This window comes from Micromys minutus (assembly GCF_963924665.1).
Source record: "Micromys minutus genome assembly, chromosome: 33".
Classification (NCBI taxonomy): Eukaryota; Metazoa; Chordata; class Mammalia; order Rodentia; family Muridae; genus Micromys; species Micromys minutus.
In genome coordinates, this window is record NC_137968.1 from 18,471,354 (window position 1) to 18,492,826 (window position 21,473).

At 39.9% G+C, this 21,473-nt stretch overlaps 1 protein-coding gene across 1 annotated transcript; it reads right to left on the bottom strand.

Annotated features, from left to right (window-relative positions):
* Nucleotides 1-7,631: 7,631 nt before the first annotated feature.
* Nucleotides 7,632-16,687, bottom strand: TNFRSF11B (TNF receptor superfamily member 11b; the record flags this gene model as incomplete). Its single annotated transcript, XM_080909414.1, has 5 exons — nucleotides 7,632-8,875; nucleotides 10,541-10,765; nucleotides 12,463-12,654; nucleotides 16,181-16,550; nucleotides 16,643-16,687. The coding sequence occupies 5 exons, from the start codon at nucleotides 16,685-16,687 to the stop codon at nucleotides 8,487-8,489; spliced, it is 1,221 nt and encodes a 406-aa protein (XP_080765540.1). The 3' UTR covers nucleotides 7,632-8,486.
* Nucleotides 16,688-21,473: the final 4,786 nt, after the last annotated feature.

Genomic DNA, 21,473 nt, shown 5'->3' on the forward strand with positions numbered 1-21,473 from the left:
AGCTATGACTGTTAGGATTTAATAAAATGGTGCTGGTAAAATAAGTGGTGCTGGCTTTTTATTTCTACCTTTGTTTGCAGATGCCCAGGGTTAAACAGGAGTCTTAATTAATATGATTGAGTATAAAGAAGGAAACTGTTTCCTTTCATTGACTGAGATCTATCCAGCAAACTACCCTCTGTCTGATCCATGTAATCTAAATCAGTGTGAAAGAGTCCTAAGAATGTAGGTGTTTAACAACCATCCCTAGTGATTCTTTGAAACCACCGAGACTCTTCTTATGAGGAGTGGGAATGTGGCCAGTGCAATCTGTAGATTTTCACTGTCTCAACACTTGCTCAAAAATTCATGAAGGCTGTGCATTTCCACTAGTAAGGGAACTGCTTTGCCCAGTCTTGGTTTCAGTGAGAGTTTTCGTTTATTTGTAAAGGACAGAGATATTGGTGTGATACTATTTAACAAAACTCACATTTCTGTGGGATAGTTTTAGGAAGGATGGACAGACATGTAACTTTGATTCACCACCACAACACCTACCCTAAAAAAAAAAAAAAAAAAAACTTTATTTGTCAGAAGCCCATGGATCATGAAAACCCAAAATTGAAGTAGAAATGTCAAACTGGAAGCCATTTTTTTTTGTTTTAGTCACAACAATTTTGTGGAAATATGACTTAAGCCTTTGTGTCTCAAAAGATGAGCTGGATTTCCCTGAGGGAGAGACTCACAAAAACCCAGGAAATGGAAGATTTATTTTGTATTAAACACTTGGAAAAAAGAGGGAAGTCTCAATCCATTACTCATAACTAAATGCCAAGGGATGGTGTTCCTCCTGTTATGACTTTTCCAGAAAGATGAACTGTCCTTGCATCTGACACATATCTTCATTGCCTTCTGCACTCCCACATTTTTTCTAAGTTGTTTCTGTCATCTCTTCAAATCCATCCTATTTTCCTCTCCCAGAACAGTCTTTCTGTTTGTTCTTTTGCAAACACAGTAAATTATGCCAACAGCTTCCACTACAGTGGGGCCATTACATGCGGCCAGGGGATTAATCCAACCTCAAAAATCAGGACAGGCAGCATCTCCATCCCAAAGACCACCTCATTTACTTCATCTACTAGTCATGATTCTTATTTAGAAGTGATAAAAGCTGTCTTGACTGAGAAGGAAAAGGTAACCATTCATGAAGCTGAACACTGATTCGTAGGACTTGTTGCCTGTCCATGCCTGACGTAGTAGAGGATCTATGCCCACGATCTTCTGCTGCACTCTTTTCTCTGTAGCCTTGCTTGACGTTAACACCTTTGTGGTTTCACTGACTACAAAAGGTCTACTGTAAGAAACTCCAAATATTTGAATTCTAAGAAAAATTTCAAATCTCTTGAACAAGGAATGTGAAAGGTTTAAGGGTTATCAGACCCAGTTACTCTCAGTTGGGAGTAACACTAGAAAAAAGAGTTCACTGGGAAAAACAAAGATTCTGGGTAAACAAGATAAATAGGTTCAGCTATTATACTGCAGTAGCTTAGTAATCAGCATCTATGAGCTTATGTTTTGCTACTCATTAATTTTGTATAGAAACCACATGGGTCCAGCTAATTATCCTCAACATGTCATGTACATTAGGCTTTAGAGCTTTTCCTGTGCAATTTCTCATGCTTCAACCACATATCACTTATAGCTCTCTACCAGTGGTCTCCAAACCGATGTAAGAGATGTGACTTCTTTGGGTCTGCCCTGGGGTTCAAGACACAAGACATCATGATGTTGCTGGGTTTTTTAAACACTAATGGCTCTTGTACGTGCCGGACAGTTTGAGCAGTTAGACTTTCATTTGTGTGTACCACTGCCTCAAGTGTTTTAAACTGTTCTCAGGAAAGATGTTCTAGACAGAGTTTCTGCTGGTCATTGTGGTGATTAAATATCTGTTTTATAATTTTAGACGTTGGGGTTAGAGGGGTGGAAAGCCAAGCAAGAGAGCCATAAAAAATTAGACCCCAGTTGCAGTCAACATCAACAATCACAAGTACCCTGAGAGAAAACAGAAAGAATAATATCAGTCCATCTGCTATGTTAAATTGAACTCAAGAACTGGCTATAAATAGATTAATTGTATTGGAACAGAGATGCTCCTGGGGCCAGAGATTTTTGTATTAGTAGCAGCTGTTGGAGTTTCCCAGTTCTCCAGGTTTTCTGCCTTCTTCACATTCTTTGCTACCCTCAACGGATACACACTTTGTGTTTGACAGTGGCTATTCCCCAACTTTAATAAAATATTGCTAGGTGTGATATACATATGTATAACCACAGCTCTTGGAGGCAGAAGCAAAAGGGTTGGGAAAATTTTGAGGATAGACAGATCTGCATGGTGAGACATCATTTTTAAAGATAGAAATAAAAGCAGAGATAGAGGCAGAGGTATATAGAGAAAAACAATGAAAGACTAGCTAGGTTTAAACATGATGAATTATTTTCTTAGAGCTGAGTATAAAATGCAACCTCTTGAGTCCTCTACCTTGTCACTCAGAAACTTTTTTTTATTATAGTAAAAAAAATTAAGATAATGTAGTGGATAAGACTTAGAATAGAGAATAGATTATGTAATTTAAAACTTTACTGAGTGTTTTACTGACACACATGGAATATGTGTCTAATGCTATTTTCTATATTACCATTATGGTCTATCATATGACCCTATCAATAATACTTTGTAAGATATCTATGTCTTACATGGGCAAGAGAAGATTACAGACCTGGTCTGATGGGAATTCTTTTTAACCTCAAATCCATTCTTTCATGCTAACATTTAAAGAACAACATTGACTTGATATATTTTTGGCTTCCACTATGGTTCAAATTCCTAAGTTCAAACTCACGAGTAATAAAGTCCACTGGAGACCTGAGATTACAAGACAAATAAGTGACCCCAGATCTAAGACAAGACAACAACTGTAGGGACAAAGGACATCCACGTGAAAGTGTCTCAGAAGAACATGTGGCTGAATGTGAGAAAGAACAATTCAGGTAAAAATTGAAAACAGCAGAAGATAGGCTACTGGGTCAATGTCAAAATCCTAAGAGCAACAATTGAAGGCTTCTTCTAGCAGCTTCTGATTCTGTGAAGACCTCGCAATGCTCCAAGAATGTGCTCAGATAGATCAGAGAGCCAAACAGCCTTAGAAGAAGGAGGAGGAGCAGTAGCCCTAAGTGGAGAATAAAATACCTACTCAATAAAACAAAACTGTTAAGCCATCAGGAAAACAGGCAAAAGCTGCAGGCTTTATGATATCAATGACCACTCATCAAAGCTGGGAGCAGAAAAATGAGGTCGAGGGGAAAGAGTCTTTCTGGAAAGAGAGACAGGATTTGGGGCTAAGTGTAGAGCTTCAAGAAAAGGCCACACAGTTACCTAATGCAGAGCCTTAATGAGAACACTAGAGACTGTATGTAACCCACCACTCTCCCAGTAATGCCAAAAAGTTTTGTGTAACTAGCAGCAAATGCAAGAAAGGGAAGAGTACAGTGGTGTGCTGGAAAGCCTCTTTGAGGAAAGCTCCAGTTAAAAACAAAAAACTTCAAAAGGCATTGCTCAAATGGACAGACAGCCAACTCCAAAGAAATGTCCATGTACAGAGAGGGACAAAATCTGTTCTGCATTGAGTGTAGCAACAAGAAACATCACCATGTAGATCCTGTTATCAAGTGGATTAATATGAAGCTCTTCATTCTAGTTCCAGCAAGAGGGGAAAAAAGGAAAGCAAATTACCAGGTCTACAAACCCTGCAAGCTCCTGCTCACTTTCTGTTATAGTCAATGTAGCTCTTAACAAAAACTGGAAGCATACAAAGAGGCAAGAAAAGAATAAAAACAAACAAGTATAAACACACCCTACAACATTCCCATGCCACATAATAATCACTGAAAATAAGTTCAAGACTTAATAAAAGGTAACAACCATTAATAGAGTGTGGCACTGGATAAATGGTAGGCAGAGTCAACCAACTGATGGGGCTAGACATGGTGGTGGATGCCTGCAATCTCTTGAGGCACAGAGAGGATGATCTTAAGTTTAAGACAGCCTTGGCTACGTAAACAGTTCAAGACCAGTCTGGACTATGTTAACCTGGAAAACAGCGAAGTGCACAAACAACAGTATTTGCTCAACTAACTCCACCCACAAATGTTGGTTGCTCACTTCCACATGTGCTCACACTGGCATGAGCAGTCCCTCACTCACAGGTCATCACAATCAACAGTATACTTAAACTGATAGAACCCAACCAATCAATCAACAAACAACCCAAAACAAGTGCAGATTAATGGACTATAACAAAGACCTAGTGCCAAGTGCACAGAAAGTGTCAGGTGAGTTGATTTCTTCTTCTTCCTCTTCTTCTTTTTGTTGTTGTTGTTGTTGTTGTTGTTGTTCTTCTTCTTCTTCTTCTTCTTCTTCTTCTTCTTCTTCTTCTTCTTCTTCTTCTTCTTCTTCTTCTTCTTCTTCTTCTTCGTTTTAATCAATAGGCAAATGTGACGAAATGCTAGCATTCACAAAGCATGCTGCTGGGACAAGTAAAATTCAGCACATGTTCTATAAAATTCAATGTAGTTGATGAATCTGAAATATAAAACTGTGAAAGAAAACAAGAAACACTTTAATCTGGATTCAGTGTTTTGGAATACAAGGTGTACACATGCACTAGGACACACACATGCAAACACACACACACACACACACACACACACACACACACAACCTGAGTGTGACCAAAACCTGTAATCCAATACTCCTGAGGTTGAGGCAGGAGGATTGATACAAGTTCAAAGCCAGCCCAACATACATAGTGAGTTCCAAGGCTGTATAGATAGTGACACCCTGTCCCACAGAAAATAAGGTATTTAGTGATTTCTAATAACACCTCCAAGTTTTGTTTTTGTAAATAGATTCCTAGATAGCAGGAGATATATTGAAAGAGAGCTAAGGAGATGGCTTAGTGGCCAAGGGTATTTGCTGCACTTCTAAAGGACTGAAGTTTGGCTTCCAACACCCAGATCAGACAGCTTACACCCTTCTGAAACGTCAATTCCAGCAGATCTGCTGCCTCTGGCCTCCACAGGTGGCTTCACACACCTGCACATATCCATGTACATTCATACACACACACATACACACAGAGAGAATGTGTGCACATACTTATGCATATATACATGTATATTTACACATATGACTATGTTGTGTATGTGCATATGTAGATAGATATGCATACGTGTATTTACTGGATGTCTCCATTGAGAAAAGCCTAGACATAGTGACAGCTCAGTGGCAAGGGTGTACCTAACACACTGATCCTGGCTTCCAAATAGTGTTTTAAAAGTTTTATCCATTATTATGGATGGTCTATGTACACCACTGCATACATATGAAGTTAAAAGCACAACTTTGTGATGTGGTTCCTGTCTTTCCAGCTATACTTGCTGTCCAGAGATTAAAACACTCACCAGGCTTGTGTGCCAAGTACTTTTACCCATTGAGCCATTGTACTGGCTCTGAATATTTTTTTTCTAGATAAAATTTCTAGTGAATGGAAAAAAAGATACCTGATTATAGGACTGAGGCAAAAAAAAAAAAAGATTTTTATTCCAGAATTGTAAGTATAAAAGGGAGAGAAAATTCATGACTGGATTTTTTTCTCTTGGATCAGATGAAGCTTGGGACAAACCAACCCCAAAAGAGGGTAGCTAAAGAGGCTCATCCAGTAGGAATGTGAGTAATTTTGCCTCAGTGCCTTTAAGTTTCGAACTCAAGCTTAGCAAACTAGTGTAAGTCATTTCATTTTCTGGCAATGAGGTCTTCAGTTGATGAACCGCAGCATCCAAGGACCTGTGCAGACTACAAGTCAGTCCCTGGCATCTTGCCTTATTCTTCAGTATTTGACTTCTACAATCCCGCTTCAGTATGGCAAAGGTAGGGCCCAGGTGCTGAAAGTTACTTGACTTTGCCTTGGCTTTTTATTTCTTTAGGCATAGGAGTCTGTGTAGCCACAACATGAGGTTTTTGAGTCAGTGTGACGTTCGCATGCTCAGGAGGGGTGGGGCAAGGAGATGGAAGTGGACCCTATTCTCAAGGTCACCTTTTAGAAAATAATATTTAATAAATCGGTGCAGACCCCATTGGGTTTGTTACTACATCAGTCCTAGAGTAAGAAAATGGAGGTCACTTTTGGTGATTTGACACTAAATTCAAATATAGATGTGTATGAATAGAGAAAGGGTAGGAACCTCCATTCAAAGAAAGGTGCGAGATCTTACTTCTCCCTAAAGCTCGGATGCCACCTCTGTACGTTCAATCCAGTGGCACACATGGTGCACTTGAGAATAGCAGACGCTTTCCTCAGATACAGAAGACAGATTTGAGCTCGCTAGCCTACCCAGGGCCCTATTAAAGTTGTCTGTGTGCTACCACCTCTGGCTTCCTGGACTCAGGGCCCATCTCTTCCCTCTCTATCCTCATACCATGGCCCCCTCTTTGTCCTCACCTTGGCATGCCTTATAAAGATCCTTGTCATTGAAATAACTGAGGACCTTCTCATTTCAAAGTCCCCGATCTGATTACATCAACGGAACTCTCTTTTCTAAATGAAGTAACATATGCACAGCCTTTGGGTTGTGATATGTATATTGTGATATGAGTGAAAGGATTTGAGGACAATTGAAATGTGAGTCAATACACCACCCTTCCAATCACCACCTTCTCTCTTTCCCAGAGTTACACGGTGTTGTTTTCATTTCTTCCAGACAGAACTACAGTTTGGTCTTCCAAGCTGATGATGTCACTTAGGACTTGTTCCATGTGTCCACCAATCCCGATTTCAGAAATTCTCCAGTTTCTTATACAGAAAAAAATTCACTCTGGGGCGTTCCCTGGCCCATATGTGTTCATCTCTAAAAGTGTTTTACAGTGTGGTCCAGGAATTTGTACTTTAAACAACTCCCAGATGTTTGCGATGATTGAAGATGAACAAGAAAATTGTGAGCCAGCAAGCCTCTTAATGTCTTGCTCGAATAAAAACAAGGGTAAAAGAAATGAAAAATAATTTGAAAACTTTAATGATGTTATTTATATGGTACAATCATAAAAATCTTTAAATAAGGTACATTCAATTTCTCAGAGCATCTAATATCCAGATAATTTATAGTTCACATACTTTCTGACACAAAACAACTGAGTATATAATACATTTTTCTATAAAATGATATTACATCTCATACAGATAAAATTATATTATAAAAACATTCCACACTGGAAACCTGATAGTACCTATGGGAAAACACTACTAACTTTCTATTAAAAATATATTTTATCTCTTTTATTTGTCACAATAGTAAACAAACAGAATATTTTTTCCTTTCTAAAATTAAGTTCTACAACATTTCTCTCTAGGATTATAATATGTACAGAACAAATCTGGATGAATATAAATATCAATACTGTAATAGTCTTACAGATATATTAGTAACCTTTACAGAAGAACATCAGCTTTTAATAAAAGCCTTTAACACAACTGGAATCTCAAAGCTTTTTAAGTTAGATAATCCCATATTCAGATTGATCCAATGGAGTCTAGATTTTAATTTCTCTTCTTATTGTTGTTTCCAGTTGAATTACTGCATGCAGTAATAAGAGGACACCGTCTGTAGATACTAAACCAGATACGACAGCTGGATAAACTATTGGGGATTTGTTGAACATTGGGGGAGATACCAATTCTTTCTCTGTATAGTACTTTCTTTTAGTGCCCTGAAACAAAGCCAGCCATTGTTGATGTAAGAAATAAAATGTGTTGATTATTTTTCAGACTAAAAGTATTTGGAGTCAGCTTAAGTCCAATTGCAGAAAAACAAAAAACCCTTGACTCTTGGTTAAATAAACTACCATAAGCCACCCCTGCTTGCCTAGCCAAGTCTGCAACTCAAATCAAATCTTCAGAGGGAAAAAGAGCTGACAGTCTAGATTGCCTAACCACCTACCAATGTGATAAGGCCCATACACTTGATAAGTGTTATAATGAACAGGGTGTCAGAGACTATCAGATGCAGAAGGAAAGAGACCTTCATATTCATCTATGGATGACAAGTAAGATAATAGATACCTTCTGATTACTCAGCTGCAAGGAAAGGAAGGAAGGGACCAATGCTTGAGGTTATTAAAAAATAACTTCTTTCTCGGCATGCTTAACTTTTTGGGTGTACACCTGGCTTTGTACAATTATAAAATAGCCTGCCTCACTCTCCAGACTCAAATCTGCCAGTGTGTGTGTGTGTGTGTGTGTGTGTGTGTGTGTGTGTGTGTGTGTGTGTTATAGGGGCGGGTCTTCATTCCCACCAACTGATGAGAAAGAAATCACTGCCTTTTCAAGTGGCTGAGAAACAGTCTTCTCCTCCATCAGTTTCGGCCCATCCTGAAGAAACGGCCCAGTGACCATTTGTAACTATAAGCAGCTTATTTTCACAGATTGGACCTGACTCCCTATCATTTCTAAGAAGAGCTTCTGGTACAGTCTGTACATAGTGAAGCTGTGCAGGAACCGGATGGTCTTCCTCAGACTGTGGGTGACGGTTTTGGGGAAGTGGTATGTTTTCAAGTGTTTGAGTGCGTACATCAGACCCTTCAGGGTGTCTTGGTCTCCGTTTCTGATCCTCCACAAACTGAGTAGCTTCGGGAGCTGCTCGCTCGGTCTGCAGGTCTTTCTTGCTCTCTCGATCTCTTCTGGGCTGATTTTCTTCCCAGGCAAGCTCTCCATCAAGACTCGGAGCTGCTCTATGGTGAGGTTCGCGTGGCTGATGTGCCTTTGCACACTGCTTTCACAGAGGTCAATGTCTGCATGAACCAAAGAGAGTCTCACGTCAATCTTCCTCATCTGATACCCCAGGCAGACACTCTCACACAATCCCTAGCTCCAGTTTAAGAAAAAGCATTCCCATTGGTGATTTAAGCGACCAGTTATTTCTGATTACTAAGGTGATATCATTTTATGTTATAATAGGAGATCATATAATCTATTGGAAGCATCCAACAGCAAGTTTGTGAGAAGCTCTGAATTTTTGACATTGAACAACAGAAATTTATGGACTCATTACCTTCAGTTTTCCCAGTAAGCCTTGAAAATTTAAAATCACAATGTTTCAGGGGAAAAAAGAAACAGAAAGTACTCAGGTTCTTCATATTCTAATAAACATTTCTTCACTTGGCATCTAACCTTGGTCCTTTTTGACAAAAGTCACTTCAACTAGTCTTTAATAAATATACACAGCACTTGAGAAGCACCCGAGTGTGGCAGATATGGGAAGCCAGTAGTGGGAGTCCAAGAACAGGAAACATACAGCCTGGAGGGCATTTTAGCAATGAGCTTGGGCATAAACATAAAAAGGAGTAACTAATGTCTCTATTAACGACATGAGTCATTTACTATCTGTGAGCCTTGAGGCAACTCCGTTTGTCTTTCTGGGCTGCAACGTTCTCATTTATAAAACTGGAAATTGGGTCTTTTCACATACTGACAGGTTCTGACTTTCTATTTCTTTTCCCTTTTTGCTTCAGGGCTAATTACAGGTTCAAAGAATAATGTTGTTTGGCCAGAAACACAAGAAAAGTTTAGTCTTTGCATAAGTAAAAGCATCTGGACTGTCAGGAGGGCTAAGTCTCCTAAAATCCATCGTTCTGGCTTTATGGGTGGTGTAGAGAAACTGTCAGATACTAGGTAGAGCAGGGAATTTTCTGCTTCTTACTGTCCATAGTAGGAAAACCCTCCTTCATCTCTGTGGTGTATCTTCCCAAATCATAAGTCTCTTTGCACTGTATCTCATCAAGTAGAAAGTTTATAATATAGTGTACATACATTTCATGCACACTAAAGCTCTTGTTCTCCTCTTTGGGTCTCCCCTTCACTCCGTGTCCTCCCTCTTTCCCCTCTCCATCCTATTTCTAAAGGAGATTCTTCAGGAAGCCTTAGCATATAGGATAACATGCTTTTAGCCAGCCCTTTCTTCTAAGAACCTCAATCGTTTATTAGACCTTACTAATCCACCTCAGGTGTTACCAATATGGCAATCTGAATACACCTATGTCATTAGGACTAATGAGAGGTTGTCCCCAAGACTTGGTGTCTGGTTGAAGAGAATTACCAAGCGAGGCGAGTGTGTAGTGTGAAGCAGCAGCCAAGGGACCAAGGACCTTGGTCTAGGTAGACGTGATTAGAGCACAGAGCTAAGGAATCTGTGAGCAGAGTCCTATTCCCTGCAGGCTAACCCTGCATGTAAAGAGCAGGACCTTTTTCTTATCATCACTGCAGAGGTTAGGACAGAACCTTCCTCAGCTGTGACAGGAATCCTGTCCACATTGTCACTTGGTGAGAAATTCTCAGTACCAGGAAGATCGCAGGAGAAAAACACCAGCCACGCTACGTAGACAAATAGTCCCATTCATACGTTATCACAGATAGGTGTCTTTGATTGGCTATGATTCATTGATTTCAGGAAATGGTACCTTGGATGATCTTCTTCACCATTTCCTGGTCTCTGTTTTGATGTTTCCACAGCTTGAGGAGCTGGAACGTTTGTTCTTGTGAGCTGTGGCTCCGTTTTATCCTCTCTATGTTCTCTGCATTCACTCTGGTCCCAGGCAAACTGTCCACCAGAACACTCAGCCAATTCGGTACAATCTTGGTAGGAACGGCAAACCTGAAGAAGGCCTCTTCACACAGGGTGACATCTGTAGGAAGAGTGACCAATGACAAGATTCACTGGATGCTTTCACTTCTTTGCAGTCCTTCCAACCAAACCAAAACAAACCAAAACAAAACAGAGCCAACCACAAAATGAGCGTGGGGGCTGAGTTTTCTGTGAGACAGCATGCTAAAATGGGAAGTTTGAATAGACAGTTTTCTGTAGGATCCTCTCAATATAGAGACCAACTGGGCTTCTGTGTCATCTATATTTATTCATTTCCCTTTGTCTTTTTTTCCAGGGGTGATGTAAACATTAGTAAACATTTAATGAGGACATAGCATGAATATGTACAAATAATTGGCAGAAGTTCTCGGACAATATAAATATTAATACATTATTAAAAGGTTACTTGGTGACTACCAGGTACCTCAAGATCAGGGTCAAAGAAAAAACCAAAAAAATAAGATTATTCCTCAGAAAAAACTTAAACAACAATCAAAATAGTGTATTGTGTTTGTGTGCAATCATGATAGTTTGTTATTTTATGTCTTGTAAACACCTTGTTTATCAGTATGAACATATAAATGTAGGCAAACGCTAAACCATTAATCATCTACATTTTTTCTAAGTGTTTCTTGTAACTACCAACGTTTATAAAGTAAAGAAATTGGCATATACTAAATGGTCAATTAATTGAAAAAAAATAAAATCAATGTTAAGGCTAGAATTAACTATTCTTCCATAGGTAAGAAAAAGGTTACATTAGTTAAGGTATCTGATAATGCAGTGATAAACACTGGAAGTGTTTTGGAACTCTAAAATACGCCTGCATTCATTCTTACACTTCATGTTTCTGTATAATAAAGACATTTTGGAAGAGTCACATTGGTGTTTATCAGGTTGACACAGCATTGTTGTGTAAGTCCCACAGTGATATATTGGATTACTGGAGAAACAGGGAGCAGGGTGAAGGAATACACTCACAGGAACACTCAAAGGGAGTGGTTTCTTCTGTTTGTGGTGACTACAGGCAAAGAAAGAATTGAACACAACCAAAGCACCTTGGGGCTTCCACGAAATAAATCTATGGAAAGAACTGGTAACAATGCCAAGTTTTGGCTTCTAATTTTTCAACAGTTTCTGTCATTTTTAGTTGCCAATTTATAATTTAGCTAATACAGACATTCTAAGAAGTTATGAAAATGTGTAAAGGCAGTTCTGTGATTTGAAGTTGGCTAATTTGTGCTCAGGTTATAAGCTTGATATCACCAATGGGTTATTCTTAATTTTAGTGAGAGAACATTAGGGAGTCTCAGAGTCTTACAGTGTCCCCAGGATCAGGGAGGATATACAAGGTTTTCTCCTGTTGGTTTGTTTTGTTTGTTTTCTTGTGTTTGTCTTTTGCTTTTGAGATTTTATTTGTTCGTTGGTTGGTTTAAATTTTAGCTTTCAGCAGCTGTTAGGCTGGTTAAGAATCAAGAAATACAAAATGGAACCAGGCTTGTTGGTACACATCTTTAACCCCAGCACTCCATAGGTAGAGGCCAGGAGGACCTTTGTGAGTTCGAGGCTAGTGTGGTCTACATAGTAAGTTCCAGGACAGCCAGAACCATTACACAGAGAAACCCTGTCTCAAAGCAGACAAGCAAACATAAAATGTGAAGAGTAAGTTTGCGTCTCTCTCAGAGACAGCTACACTGAAGTGGTAAGAAGACAGGGTCGCTCACTGTGTATAGTTACCTATTCCACACTTTTGCGTTGCTTCTCTGTTTCCGGAACATACATTGTCGTGTGTTGCATTTCCTTTCTGAATTAGGAGGAGGCCAAGTGCACTGCAGTTTGTGTGTTTCCTACACGGTGCTTTCGATGACGTCTCACCTGAGAAGAACCCATCTAGACATCTTTTGCAAACTGTGTTTCGTTCTGGAGTCCCTGTTGGAAAACATCCAGAAATTTAGCACCTTCTTCCCCCACCCAATCTCTGTAGGCAACGACTTAGCACAATGCTGGAGAAAGCTTTCGCTGCTACTGTGTATTGCAGGGAACTTTCAGAGTTTCCGTTTTTTCACTTCATTAGACAGAGATAATCAAAACTTCTATAGTCAGCCCCCTCAGGCTCTTTCTCCTTCCTGTAGCACCGGCACAAGTTTGTTGTGCTATTACCTACAAAGATGCTCCTGAAATGGGAGATGGAAGGAGAAGAGAGTGGGGTATTCATTAGTGCTGCCTCTGACGAAGTGCCAATAAGGCTTGTCAACCGTATTCTTTGCACAATTATTCGTGGGAAACCCATCAAGATAAGTGCTGTGTGTCTGCTTTACTGTCTCTCATGCTTTGAAGTCAGCATCCGTTCAGTGTTGCATCGTTAAATTCCAAACATTTCTTACTGAAGTTCTTTCTCTCCTAGCTCCTAATTGGGAACTGTGCTAACCCTGAGAACCACACATTACAATAAACTCTTGAAGGTGGTGGTAAAGTTGACTGCTGACTCCAGTCGTATTCCCAAGGTTGAGCTACGTAATAAACGGACAATGATGTAGTGTTCATTTATACTTTTGAGGAAATAGCATAGTTAAATCTTTGGGAAGGATAAGGATATTTTACTTTGTGCTTCTAAGGCATTTAATACTTTTGAAGACATCACTGGATTTGAAAACTCTTGAGTTGAAAAAACTTTCAATAGAGATGCAACTGAAAATAAACATATTCAAACCCTGGACTCTATTGTGCCTGAGCACAGCACACATTATAGTGCATTTGCATATGAAAATATCTCCATCTAGTGTAAGCTGGCTGAACAGATTTAGACTTCCGTATTCAAATGTAGATTGCATTGGCCAACTCTGGCTCGTGCAAGATAACAGACACAAAAGAGACAAATGAAAGCTACAGAAAGTTATTAAATTTCATTTATTAAAAAGTTCTACCTCTCATTTCACTGTGTCGTTTACCCATCTGGGGAAGAAAAAAAAAATGGAAAGAAAAAAAAAAGCCAGTGAAAGGGTGTGGTTCTAGTCTCATCTCCTGTCTCTTCCTTTATAAAAAATCTGATGATTCATTGACCAGTAGAGACGATAAGGGGATAACAGGAATGGAGAAGAAGAGAAGCCACAGCCCAAAGTCTCACATAAATGCTGTTTTCAGCCCTGCCTTGACAGGGTCTTAAGAACCACCCTCATAAAACGAAGAGGATACACACTGGAAAGTAAACTTCCTTAGTGCTTCCCTCTCCTTAAGAATCTATTTGCCAGCGGCCCACGGTGATGTATTGGATTACTGGAGAAACAGGGAGCAGGGTGAAGGAATACACTCACAGGAACACTCAAACAGCCACATAATTTACACAGAAAGGAATGTATATGTTTGTGGCTTGTGTTTTCTGATGTCACCTAGCAAGAGGTTATGGGAGTAAAAGAGTTCTTCAGGTGAACTACGCTTTCTAATTCTTTAACAAGAGGAATCCAACAAACACTTTGTTGGTTATTCCTCTAATAACCTCTGTGAATAAGACTTCTTTCTAAAATCGACAGAACTTTTATGCCTACAGAAGATGTAGCCGTCTAAGGAATGATTTTGCCTCATTAGTATGTGTATAAACAACAAACATCTAGCCCGAGAGACAAACTGAAAAACTATGAAGACAAGGTGAACTGCAATTCACTAAGACAACGCAAAGGAAGTTGACAGGAAGCAGAGGACTGGCCAGCAGGAAGATTTGAAGAGCAGAATGTGAAGAGATTTTTGGCTTCAAAACAACAACAAAAACAATCACCAAATATTTTGTAGACTAATGCCAAGTAACCCTCGCTGACTTTTGGCCTGGAAACCTCTGTGCAGAACCACCTTGCAAATTTCCGGGGAGAAAAGGGTTGAACAAAGTCAACCATGGTAACTCAGAAGAAACCATCTCCTTTATTCTAAGTCCTTTGATCACCTGTTACTTCACCCCACAGAAATATTCTCATGTTTCTGAAGGCAACAGCCTTCCTATTTCCACAATATTCAGCCTTTGAGCTACGTGCTTAATCTCTTACTTTTAAAGCATGCTTTAAGTCCGCGCTTAATTTCTGCATCTGAATCTATCCAACCCACTTCACTGGAGAAAGGAGACTAGAGTTTTTCTACTTTTGTCCCAATGTAGTCCCCAGTAAAAAGGAGGAAATAAGAGTTCTTTCTCCTTGAACTGAACAGTTTAGTGATCTTACCATGGCCTTTCCTGATATGGCTACTCTTTTAAAGATTTCCTACAAAAGAGACTAAATGGATTCCAAACCTTTGGTTAGGGTTTTATTTCCTTTCTTGAGACATTCTTACACTCATGGATTAATTAGCCCAGGCTGGCCTGGCATTTACTGTGTATACTTGGTTAGCTTCAACTGAGTGTTCATCCTGGAACTTTGATGGGGATCGAATGAACTTTCTTGGCCTTTGCTTTTGGCTTTAACTGTATAGGCTTCCTCTGTCTGCCTTCGAACCTAAAATCCTGGTCATTTAAACTTTAACTTGTCACAAGCAATTCATGCCCTAAACTATGACCTCTCAACCAGGAGCAAATTGGCCTCCCATAATGGAAGGAGGCCTGCATCTGGTAGCTTGTCTTAAGGGAGGCACACACAGGACAGGCTCCCACAGAAAACAATCAGGCAGCTGGTGTAACGAGCAAGGAGTTGAAATATCCTGCTTTAAAATGAGCTATAGTGAGTTAAAGGGATTTCTCTTTCTTCCCGCTAAGTGCATGCTCTTCAGTTTCCTAAGCCACAAGCAGTTGTAATCTGCAGTACAGCTTTGTGGCTTTGTGCATGTGCTAGAAAAAAAGAATATGGTTTCAGATTTGAAAGTTTCTCACTATCTCCAGCCCCTGCTGTTGGGAAGGCGAGATGGGAAAGTCCATGTTTATACACACGGACTTCCTGTTTTCGTGACAATCTGTTTTGTTTAAGATAAAGAATAAGCTGGTTATAGGGTTTGCTACTGTCTTGATTTTCCCAACATTCAACTCCCAGGCCAAGAGGAGAAGCAGCTTCATTTTTAATAATGAAATGTATTTCCCCTAACTCTTCCCATTTTTTCCATAATTAATTATAACTGCTCATTGTTAGTACTCCGGCGCCTCATTAATATCGGCATAATTACTCTCTTGGTATCGATTAACATTTCTCCTGTTTGTCGAAAAGCACTGCAGACTGACGCTGTCTGTGCCAAAGTGAAACAAAGTGTATGTTAGCGTCTCTCGGTGCAACTCAGACCGCGGTCCTTTAAAACTGAGCAATTCATCATGCATGTCATTAGGGAGCAATTTGCTGCGTTTGAGATTCCTCTAAATTACACTTGAGTGGCGAAGGATTCCTTTGGAAACGATCCAGATACACAGCGCACAGCTAACCTTTTATCAGGTCAAGTGTCCCCTAAGCTGGCATGGTCCCTCTTGATTTTGCTGTATGTCAAAACAGATACCTACCAGCCTGCACAACACCCATGCCGGGGGGACAGCTCCGGTGCTTCAAGCAGAACTCGAGCTCCAGGTACCGCCCTTCCTCACACTCGCACACTCGGTTGTGGGTCCGGTTGCACTCCTGCTTCACGGACTGCAGTTCCTTGCACACTGGGCTGCAGTACACACACTCGTCACTTGTGTGCCAGCTGTCCGTATAAGAGTGGTCAGGGCAAGGGACACACAGCGTCTTTCTTCTCACTGTGCAGTGGTGTTTTAGGTAGGTGCCAGGAGCACATTTGTCACACAGGACCTGACGACCGGTTTCTGGGTCCTGATGCAAGTACTTTGGAGGAGAAAAGGTTTCCTGGGTTGTCCATTCAATGATGTCCAGGAGCTAGAAGAGAAACATTGGTCTATTAGGGTAGAAATGTGACGGTAATTCCATATCAAGGCAAGATCTGAGTCAAAAGTCACTAACCACCTAACCTTAATGCCATTCCCAGGAGCTCCTACATATGGTTCCAAAGCCATGACTTTGCTTCAAGATGTTTCACCAATAGCCAAGAGAATAAATGTCAACAGGTGAACAGCATGATGTAAACTCAAAGAAGAAACTAAAAAGAAACTCAGCATAGCACCTTCAGAGACTTCATTATCCCAGGTCTCAGGATCATCTCTGGATTAGGGTGTGGATAAACTGGTCACTCTCACAACAGTGTCACCAAAGTCACTGAGACTCCTTGTTAAATATGGAGACCTCCTCAAGAAACTGGAAGCCTCGGGGAGTTTAGAAGTCTGGTGGGGTTGGTGGGGTGAGGACATCCTGGTAGAGACAGGGGAGTGGGCAAGAAGGAGGTATGGTATATAAAAGAGTCGGAGGGCAGACAAGGAGGGGAATAAAATCTGGAGTGTAAAAAAATCAATTAATAACAATAATAATAAAATTTATATGTACAAAATATTCAGTATATGTCATGTTAATATATAAACGCATATTATACATATATATGGTTTTATGTGTGTATAAAATATATGACTGTTCATCTGTAAAGTTATCAACAAATTATAAATATATACAAATATAAGTTTATTTTAATACAATATATTTTCCTCTCCTACAACTTCTCCCATACCCTTGCCTCCCTACAGATCCAACCTTTCTATATTATAAACTACTTTTGTAAATGAAAAACAAGGGAGAAGAAAAAAAGAAAAAAAAAAGGGAGACCTCCAAGACTCATACTCCGAAGCAGTATGGTTTTCTTAGTAGGGAGTTGGACTTATGAATTAACAACGGAAATGGACAAAAAAAAAAAACTGTTGATTCTGATGTATGGAGTGAACATACTAAAAATTTTCTTATTGACTTTACAAGTTACTGTGGGCCAAACTCTGTTCTAAGTACTCCAAATACAATTCTAAATTAAATGGCTCAGACTGAACCTAGAAGTTTGCAGTCCAGTTAGGGAAGAAAAACAACATACAGTAAAATTAAAAGGAATGTTAGAAACTAGGCGTTATTTTAAAAATATATAGAAAAGCATGTTAAAGAGATGGGACACATGCGGTAGATGAGGAGAGTGTGAATTACAGTGGTTGGGCTCAGAACCAGATAATGTCTCTTTTATTTTCCATAATTAAGGCTTAATGATGAAAAGCAATGAAATAGAGTTGATAAATTGGGAAAGTTCATGATTGTCAATGGCCATCCATGCATCCATTCATCCACCCATCCATCCATCCATCCATCCATGCATCCATCTATCCATCCATCCATCCATCCATCCATCCATCCACCCATCCATCCATGCATCCATCTATCCATCCATCCATTTATCAATTTATCCATCCTTCCATCCATCCATCCATCCATCCATCCATCCATCCATCCATCCATCCATGCATTTATCCAAACATCTGTTCATCCATCCACTCGTTCATGCAATAGATCCATGTGAAATGTCTACTGGGAGTCCGGAACCAAGAATATGCTGTTGTATCACTCACGAGCACAGTCCCTGTAAGCTTACACTCCACCAGAAAGAATCCTAGTATTTCTAAGATGGACATTTTCTGCAATGAGCATGCCTGCAGACAATCTTGCCTTGCATAGGTAAAATGCATCTAGAAAATGAAATGGCTGTCTTTCCTTGAGTTAGCTGGGGGAAACAGGAGGGAGCAGGCATAGCTTCAGATGTCATCATACAAAGTCTGGGAAGCAAGGGGAATGACAGGACAGGCAAGAGAGTTTCATGGAGGATCAGCAACACATGAATTCTGTCTCTTGTTCTACATCCCCAAAGGTCTTCAGAGAACAACTTCCAGAAATTACAGAAAACATGCTCTCAGAAGGAGCAGTGTTATTTGTGTGCCGAGGGTGGCTTGCTTGATTTTTATTGTTTGTTTTTTGGTACAAGGATCAATAGTGACTATTTACAGTTTTGGGGAAAGAAGCAAACCCAGCACAACATTCCCCCCCCCCCCAAAAAAAATCTCTTGTTTGCAGAACTCAGGAAATGTTCCCTGCTCGCTGCCACACATACCTAGGGCAAACATGCCAAGCCAGCGAACTAACATCCCTATTAAATGAGATGTTGTCAAGGCAAAGAAGACTAACTGGCCCCTTTCATAAGCATTCAGGATTTTCATGTGAGAGACTTGGTTCACTTCTCAGTGGAACATGGCCAGTATCTTAGACCACGTGAGCTAACACACTGCAAGAAGAAAGCAAAATACCTCCCTGGAATGATGGATCTTTCAACAGAGTGCTTGATGGGAGATACTCCAACCTACAACCTAAGAGTAACACAATGTAAAGTCAGGTCTGCTGACTCATTAGGGTACCCCAAAATTTGATGGGTTCTGAAGAAAGCATGCTCTTTTGTTTCCCTGGGGCTACTTAGTGGCTTGAAAGAATCATAGATGAAATGAGTACTGGCTGGTTGTTGATTTGGGTATGCTGTGAGGCATGTTTTAAAGATCTGGTTCAAGTATTTCTCCCGTCCCCAGTGCTAAGGCATGAGGTTTTCCTAACACAACATGCAAACCCATATGAAAGCAATGAGACATACTTTCTTTTTTTTTTTTTTTCTCTATTGCTGTTCACTTTAGATTTCCTGGAAAGCCAGTTTTGAGGGTTTTGTCTGCCCTCAGGAGGTCTGGCTCAGAGGTCCGGAGAGGCTTTATATCTCAAGCACAGCATCCAGCCATGCTTCTCGCTGTTTGCCTGTGCCCGTTTCCACAGGGGTCAAGAATCCTCATTTGTGCGTCAACATCGCTCCACCCCCTTCCATTACTCAGACATGAGGAAGATGGGACGAGACAGAAAACAGTAACTGCTCATGGGCGTCACCCTGCTGAGCCACAAAACACCAACACCTGCTTGTGCTTCTGACTTGGTAACACAAAGTTTGAAATGGTCTAAAGCCCAGACTTCCTGAATCTCATGGAAGTGTTCAAGAACTTTTAGGATGTGGAGAAATGGGAGATTGGAATTTGGGATTAGGGGGTCTCGGTTGCCAAGGCACATGCCGTCACTCCTAAATCATTTGAAAAGTCAAAATATAAAATATGCCAAATTCCAAGACTTTCTGACTCAAGGCTATCACCAAGAGCACTAATGCAGTTTCTATTTTTCTGGAAAGTTGACATGACAGTACTATTTGCCTGAACCAATACCATGAAAAGCAGTTTTGGTTTTTTTTGTTTTTTTGGTTTTTTTTTTTTTTTTTTTTTTTTTAAGATACAGAAAAACTGAGGTGAAAATTTAGAGAGAAAAGGGAAAGGACAACATCTGGATTTAAGAATTAAAGAGTAGTAAGTAGAGACAGTTTCCTCAAGATGACCATGGGGAGTTATCATCACCTTACACAGGTTTAAAACCCAGAAGGCTCCGAGGAACAATAGACATGTTTTCAGCAAGTTGAATTGGGCCTCTGTGCTTTGCTTTGGAAAAGAGATTCCAGTTGAGTAAAAGTAAAAACTCTGTGTGGTCAAAATCTGAGAGTTAGGTCTCAATCTTTGGTTAGCCCCAATTCCCACACAGAATTTCTGGACTTGGTGTTTGGACAGAGGATGGGCATCTCTTCTTCTATGTCCCCTTTCTCATTTCCTTTCCTGTTTCCTGGAGTAAAGGCAAAGACATGGTCTTAACATTGTTCCTTTGCCTTCTGATAGGATTTAAAACTAAATAAGGGTTTACAAGTAATGCAGTCTTCAAATACCCCTGAACATCTGCAAAGGTTGAGGTACATATATGAGTGTGTCTATTGAATCTATTGAAGCTTTTTATAGAAGGGAACATCCTTCCCGTGTTTTAGGTCTGGATTAAAAAATAAATTTGGTATGGCTTTCTTTTACTTTCTATTCGTTCATCTATCCTCTTTCCCATTCCATGTCTATCTATTATATGGTCTAATCACATGATATTAAAAGTAATTTAAAAGGCCTACAATCTACTACTTTACAGCAGTCTGGGATTTGCTCTAGAGGCTTCCATACTACTTTTCTTGAAAGCATTGTTAAAGTTCTCTCTCTAAATACTTAATTACTCACCTCTGTTTTTAATATTTAACCCCATTAAATAATTTTCTATCCTAAGCCTATCCATCTTTTTTTTAATCTACCAAACATCAACAGAAGACAGAGCTGAGCTAAGATGGTGGATAGAATGAATTAGCTCTCTAGTGTTTTTCTAGTGTGACCATTCTTTCTCTGCTCCTGGGTTTGACGATCTAGTCAAATCAAGTCAGAAACAAGTGTTATAGTCTCATGCCTTTTGTACTTTCCACTGTGTTCTATTTAGCACCCTCTTGGAATGCCGATGTTTTTCTAACAATCTCCACTTCTCAGATTCAACTATGCCTTCTGTTCCCTATCAGATGTCAAATGATTTGACAAGAGCCTTCTATTGGCTTATGTGACTTTCTGACTTACTAAAGGACAAAAGAATACACTTCCTCCAGCACATTTATTTTTGCATTATGCATTACAGACAGTCCCATACTACTGGGCTTGCTCTTCGGTCTGCAGAACCATGAATGACCCCGTGGGTTTCCATTTATGGAAGATTCATTAAAAGCATCCCACACAGGTCCTGAAATAGTCACTTGGTTTGGGAGTTCCTTTTGTAATTCTTCGTCATGATCTTCGCCACAGAGAACTATTTGAGGACTGTCCAGAGTTAGCTAAATGTCTGGTCAGTGTGTAAACCATGCCATTTCCAAGCCTGTCTCAGCCATTAAAGGACAGATCCAGGATGCATGCAATTGAGAGTTTCATGAAGATAGCTCGTAGTATAAATCATAAAACTTATTTT